This window comes from Meriones unguiculatus, chromosome X, assembly GCF_030254825.1.
Source record: "Meriones unguiculatus strain TT.TT164.6M chromosome X, Bangor_MerUng_6.1, whole genome shotgun sequence".
In the NCBI taxonomy this organism is placed as follows: domain Eukaryota; kingdom Metazoa; phylum Chordata; class Mammalia; order Rodentia; family Muridae; genus Meriones; species Meriones unguiculatus.
Window position 1 is genome coordinate 40267799 of NC_083369.1, and position 6025 is coordinate 40273823.

The window sequence follows — 6025 nt, forward strand, 5'->3', positions numbered from 1 at the left end:
CTCTGTGAGTTCAAGGCCACCCTGGTTTACAGAGTGGGTTCCAGGATAGCCAGGGCTACATAGAGAAACACTTGTCTCAAAAAACAAAACAAAATAAAACCAAACAAACAAAAAGAAGAAAGAAAAATCTTGTTTCCAAAGCATGTGATGTCTTCAGCAATAGAGATTTACATTCAGCCTCTGAGAGGCAACCAAGGCAACAGCAATGGCCTATATTGTTTCAGGAGTCACTTGGACTCCCCCGACTGACCACTTGTTTTCATGCCTGGTATTGGGAGTTTTGTTAGATAGCCTATAACTCTAGTGGGGAGCATTCTTATCCTAAATGGCATAACTTCATTTAAGATATATCAATCAAACACTATTCCTTGAAGCCTTATCCAGCATCCTTAGTGTAATTTGTCCCTCCTCTCTCCTTCTCTTGTATTGACCTCCCTCCCACCTCTCCAATTAAAGCCCCTTCCTGTTTTTCTCATTGCCTCCTTTACATCATCTGCATCCTGCTAGTCCTTTTTCTAGTACCCCAGGTCCCATAGTCACTGTTTACTTTCCTGGTTTCTGCGCTTGTATGTGTATCTGAAGATCCGGAGCTGAGAGAATCAGGTTGCATTTGTTTGTATTTGTGGATCTGGGTTACCTCAAATCTTTTCCAGTTCTTTTGCACTTGTTTTTATTTTATTTTTTTTAAAGATTTATTTATTATGTACACAGTGTTTTCCCTGCATGTACCCCTACATGCCTGAATAGGGCATCAGATTTCAATATAGATGGTTGTGAGCCACCATGTGGTAGCTGGAAATTGAATGTAGGACCTCTAGAAGAGCAGAAAGTGCTTTTAACTGTTGAGCCCTATCTCCAGCCCATCCGTCTGTTCCTTCCCTTCCTTCCTTCCTTCCTTCCTTCCTTCCTTCCTTCCTTCCTTCCTTCCTTCCCTCCCTCCCTCCCTCCCTCCCTCCCTCCCTCCCTCCCTCCCTCCCTCCCTCCCTCCCTCCCTCCCTCCTTCCTTCCTTCCTTCCTTCCTTCCTTCCTTCCTTCCTTCCTGTCTTTTTGAGATAGGGTTTCTCTGTGTAGTCCTGGATGTCCTGGACTCGCTGTATAGACCAGGCTGGCCTGGAATCACAGCAGTCTGCCTGCATCTGTCTCCCTGAGTGCTGGGATTACAAGCATGTGCCGCCATGTCTGGCTTCCACTTGTTTTTAAACTATTTTATTTGGGTATGTAAACCTCTGATTCCCTTCCACCAACCCTTTAATCCTAGGTAAGAGAGAGGTTAGTGGGGAGAAGGGCTGTAGACCCCTTTACTTCTCCCAGCTCTTTAGGTTGATGGTTTCTTTTGGGGTTCTATACCAATTCTCCATCAACAGCAAATGCAGCAAGCAGTGTCCTCCAAGCCGCTGCATTGAAACATTTCTCTCCATCTGTCTCTCTAAGCCACCGTCTGTCTCTAGTCTCTCCAAACTGCTGCTTGCCACATGCCACACTTTCTGTCTTTAGGCTCTCCTATTTATATCCCTCAGAGCCCTAGACTCCGCCCCTCTCCATGCAGGCTGTTACCAGCTGGCAAAGACCATGCCCCACAGGAGGCAATTATCAGCTCTGGACAAACTAAAGCCCAAACTAAAATCCCACACTTGGGCTGTATGAAATTGAAGAAAAAGAAAAAAAAAAAAGAAATTGAAGAAAAAGGTGGAAGAATATATATATATATATATATATATATATATATATATATATTTGTTTGTTTTGTTTTGATAGAGGGGTTTCTCTGTGTAGCCTTGGCCATCCTGGAACTCACTCTGTAAACCAGGCTGACCTCAAACTCAAGAGATCCACCTGCCTCTGCCTCCCAAATGCTGGGATTAAAGGCATGTGCAACTACTGCCGGCTAAATGAAATTATTTTTAAATATTCAACAATTATGTTAAATTGCATTACATACGTGAGTATTTCACAATGTAAAAAAAAAAAAAAACCCTGTTGTTTTTGTTTTGTTTTTTTATTCACAAGCCAATCTTGATGGTAAGTGCCTGAGAGCCCAGCACTCTGCAGGTAGAGCTAAGGATAAGAAGCTAGGGAATTTGAGTCTACCCTAAGCTATGAGACCCTGTCTCAACAAATTGGCTAGAAAGAAGGAATATTTACTTCAGGTGAAAAAATACCTAAAAGAACTATAATGCCAAACTTGCCAAAAGTTTGCATTGTATTATTGCTATACACTTAACATTATATTTATTTGGGGTGTGTGTGGGTTTGTATGTGTGCACATATGCAAACTCTCCCCAAGGTCAGAGGACAACTTGTAGAAAGAAGTTAGTTTTGTCCTGTCACTCTGTAGGATTCAGGGCTTGAATCCTGGTCATCATGCTTCCATGTGGATGCTTTTTTTTTTTTTTTACTTGTATTTTATGTGTATAGGTGTTTTGCCTACCTGTATGTCTGTGTACCGCATGAATGAAATGACTACAGAGGTGGAAGAGGATATTGAATTCCCCAGGACTGGACTTTAAAAACAATTTGAGCCCATGAGGGTACTGGGTATCAAACAGAGGTCCTCTGGAAGAAAAGCCAGTGCTCTTAACCACTGAACCATTTCTCCAGTTCCAATAAAAATAAAGCATTTTTAAAATATTTCATTATTGATGGTTGTGAGCCACCATGTGGTTGCTGGGAATTAAACTCAGAACCTCTGGAAGAGCAGCCAGTGCTCTTAACTTCTGAGCCATCTCCCTTAAAAACATTACTCTTGGAACAGGTGTGGTGGCATTTGCCTTAATCTTAGGACTCAGGAGCCAGGAGTAGGCAGATCTCTATGAGCATGAGTCTAGTTTTGCCTACATAGTAAGGCAGCCAAGGTGCCAGATGAGACCCTGCTTCAAAAAAAGTATTCTTTGACAATTTCATACATGTTTATAATGTATTTTGATGATATTCATCCCCTATGGTTCTCTTATCCTCCTTTCATTTTCATTGAATCCCCACTTCTTCGTAATAATTACATCCTATGTTTTCATGTCTTTCTTTAGTGCCCTTTGAGTTTAATTAGGGTTGCTTGCATGGTCATGAGTGTGGGGTTATTTACAAGAGTATAAGCTACTTAACAGTAGCTATACTACTGAAGAATAACTTTCCTTAGCAGTCATTAACTGCCAATATCTCCTGAGAGGCCTTACGATATTACTATACATTTATGATAATAATAAAACTCTAATACCAAGAATTTCGCAAAGTGAGAGCAGCAGTGAGCCCTGTATGAGGGAGTGTGTGTCTTAGGGTTTCCATCACTGTAAAGAGACACCATGACCACAGTAACTCTTATAAAGCAGGAATTTATTTGGGGCTGGCTTACAGTTCAGAGGTTTAGAACATTATCATCATGGCAGCATGCAGGCAGACAGGGTGCCAGAGAGGTAGCTGAGAGTTCTATCTGAATCCACAGGCAGCAGGAAGAGAGTGACACTGGGCCTGGCTTGATGAACAACATCAGGAAACGTCAAAGCCAGCCCTAGTAACACACTTCCTCCAACAAGGCCACACCTCCTCTAATAGTGCAACTCCCTGATGACCCAGCAATCAAATATATGAACCTATGGGAGCCATTCCTACAGAAACCACCACAGTGCATGTAGTTTTTATTTTCCTTTATCTCTGAAATTGTCTTCATTTACTTTCTAATAATCTACTTTGCCAGTGCTGGGGACTGAACTGGTGACCTTATATATTAGGTGAACACTCTTAACTTGTTCTCACAAATACCTGAATTCCAGAGCCTCTCATCCACACAAGGAAAAAGTCAAAGCAAATCTAGAGTATGAAAACAAACTCAAATGCAGATTAGAAGCCCAGCTTTATTTTCTTCAGCAACAAACATTTAAGCACCATACCAAATGGCCCCTAAGTGCCTGAGAACCAAATCAGGCAAAAAAATTAGGCGGGCCCCTTTATTGAAGTAGCAGCTACTATTTCTGGAATCTTTTCCCTAGGGAAAACTGTACTGTTTAGGAGGAGATGGAAGTAAGGTCAGACTTGGGCCCCTCTTTTCAGCCAGGCTTAACAGGAAATAGGGGGCCCAAAGTGCTGTATGGTGTTCACCACTAGAGAAAGCTGGTCAAGAAAGTTCATGATGGAAATTCGGAGGAGGCGAGAATCTTCTGCGATCCAGTGTCTACAAATGAGAAAAAAAAAAAAAAGAACATTAACTTCAAAATGGTAATTTCTACCCTTCTTTCCTTTTTTTTGGGGGGGGGGGAGAGAATCTCATTATGTAGTCCTGGCTGGCCTGGAATTTACAGAAATCAGACTGTCTGCCTCTGCCTCCTAGCTTCTACCTTTTTTTGATCTTTCAAGCATCCATTGTACCACACCCTGCAGATAGGGACTGGTCCAGTGTGCAATGTCTCTCCTCAGAAGTTAATCCAGTGGCTGGGGGTGGTGGCACATGCCTGTAATCCCAGCACTCAGAGAGGCTGAGGCAGGTGGATTTCTGTGAGTTCCAGGCCTGCCTGGGTCTACAATGTCCAGGATATTGTAGTTTCCAGAGAAACGCTGTCTCGAAAAACAAAACAAAAAGTAACCAAACAAAAAAGGGTTACCCTAGTGTGATGTCTCTAAGAAGTGCTGCCTTGGGTGGAGACTGGCCCAGCCACCTACCCAGCATGCCAGATTCTTTCAGCACTTACACCTCCAGCATGCTGCCGCTCACTTTAAGCTCCTTCCCTACCAGTCCTCGGTGTGGTTCGACATCAGGAGCTAAGGACCCACAGGCGATTTCTGCCTCCAAAGAAGTCGGGAAAGGCACGATGAGGGCGCTGGTGGAGACTCAGGAAAGGCACCATCTTGAATCGACTTTGTCTCCTTTGTTCTCTAAAATCATTGCATGTGGTCTAAGCTCCCCAGGCTATATATATTCTACACTGCTTGGGCCATTCCTGCTCATTTCCCTTCACCCTCCGGTATCTCCTCGGTTCTCAAGGAAGTTCTCATGCCCAGACCGCCCATGGTTAACATACCTCATTCGGCGGCTCTCCCTGCTCCCTTCCTCTTCTCTGCTTTATTTCCCTCCCCTCCAGACTACCCGTTTCCCTGCCTCAAGCAGCCCGCAGGTGGCCCAATTGTCCCTGTCCCGTAGGATACAATCTGTGATGTTGGATCCCAGGCCTTTGTGTAAAAGGCATGGTGCTTTTGCTGGAACTCCGGGAGGCTTCCGGTGCTCCTGCAACAACAGGGTGAGCTCCACTGGGAATAACTGCCACTGTGCCTAACTGCCACTGTGCCAGCATCACCAGGACAGCAGCAGACAGTCGGAGCATCTGCAGTGTGACCTAAAACCTGTGCGTGCTGCCTGCATGTCTGCCGCTGCTCCACTTTCCAAACCACACGCCTGTCTCTAGCGGAAGTCCTCCGCCAAAGTTGGGGGCCAGAGCCCGCCTTATCCTCCGGAAGCTCCGCCCCCTGCTCAGGCTGCCTTTCCACACGCTACCGCAAGGGAGGCGGGTGGCAAAGCTGTTGTGAGTTCAGTCCGTCGCCCACCCGGAGGATTCTGCTGAGATCTCCCAGTTCATCTAGTCTGCCCTCTTCCTCTAAAATCTGTCTGCACACCAAGCTGCCCCTTTAGTTTAGGTCCCTACAAGGGACTTAAGGTTGATATTTACCAAAAAAACAAAACACTATCAAACCAAAAAACTATCAAATGGCCTTGAGTGGTACTGCCTGCCTGAAATCCCAGCATTTAGACAGTGGTTCTCAACCTGTGTGTCTCGACCACCTTAGGTGAATGTCAAAAGACCTATTCACAGGGGTCACATATCAGATATCCTGTGTATCCGATTTCCATTATAATTCACAACAGTAGCAAAATTGCAGTTGATGAAATAGCAATGAAATAATTTTATGGTTGGGGATCACCACAACATGATGAACTTATCAAAGGGTTGCAGCGTTAAGAAGGTTGAGAAATACTGATTTAGGGGTTATCAGTTCTTTGTTTACGCTGGAGGTCAGCCTGATCTACAAAACCACTTCCAGGACA

General features: G+C 44.4%; 1 protein-coding gene across 1 annotated transcript; it reads right to left on the reverse strand.

Annotated features, from left to right (window-relative positions):
- Window positions 1–3310: 3310 nt before the first annotated feature.
- LOC110562537 (EKC/KEOPS complex subunit Lage3) lies at window positions 3311–5419 on the reverse strand. Its single transcript, XM_021659295.2, has 3 exons — window positions 5131–5419; window positions 4677–4805; window positions 3311–4162 (listed from the first exon to the last, which is right to left on the reverse strand). Exons 1-3 carry the CDS (start codon window positions 5304–5306, stop codon window positions 4048–4050), a joined length of 420 nt encoding a protein of 139 aa, XP_021514970.1. The 5' UTR covers window positions 5307–5419; the 3' UTR covers window positions 3311–4047.
- Window positions 5420–6025: the final 606 nt, after the last annotated feature.

Bases quoted from the DNA above. Each gene is read 5' to 3' on its own strand.
- LOC110562537 (XM_021659295.2), bottom strand. From the start codon at position 5,306: ATGCTCCGACTGTCTGCTGCTGTCCTGGTGATGCTGGCACAGTGGCAG. The intron at 4,806-5,130 runs GTATCCTACGGG...AGTCTCCACCAG, and splicing joins GGGATCCAACATCACAGATT to CGCCCTCATCGTGCCTTTCC. The intron at 4,163-4,676 runs GTAAGTGCTGAA...TCTCATTTGTAG, and splicing joins AGCGGCAGCATGCTGGAGGT to ACACTGGATCGCAGAAGATT.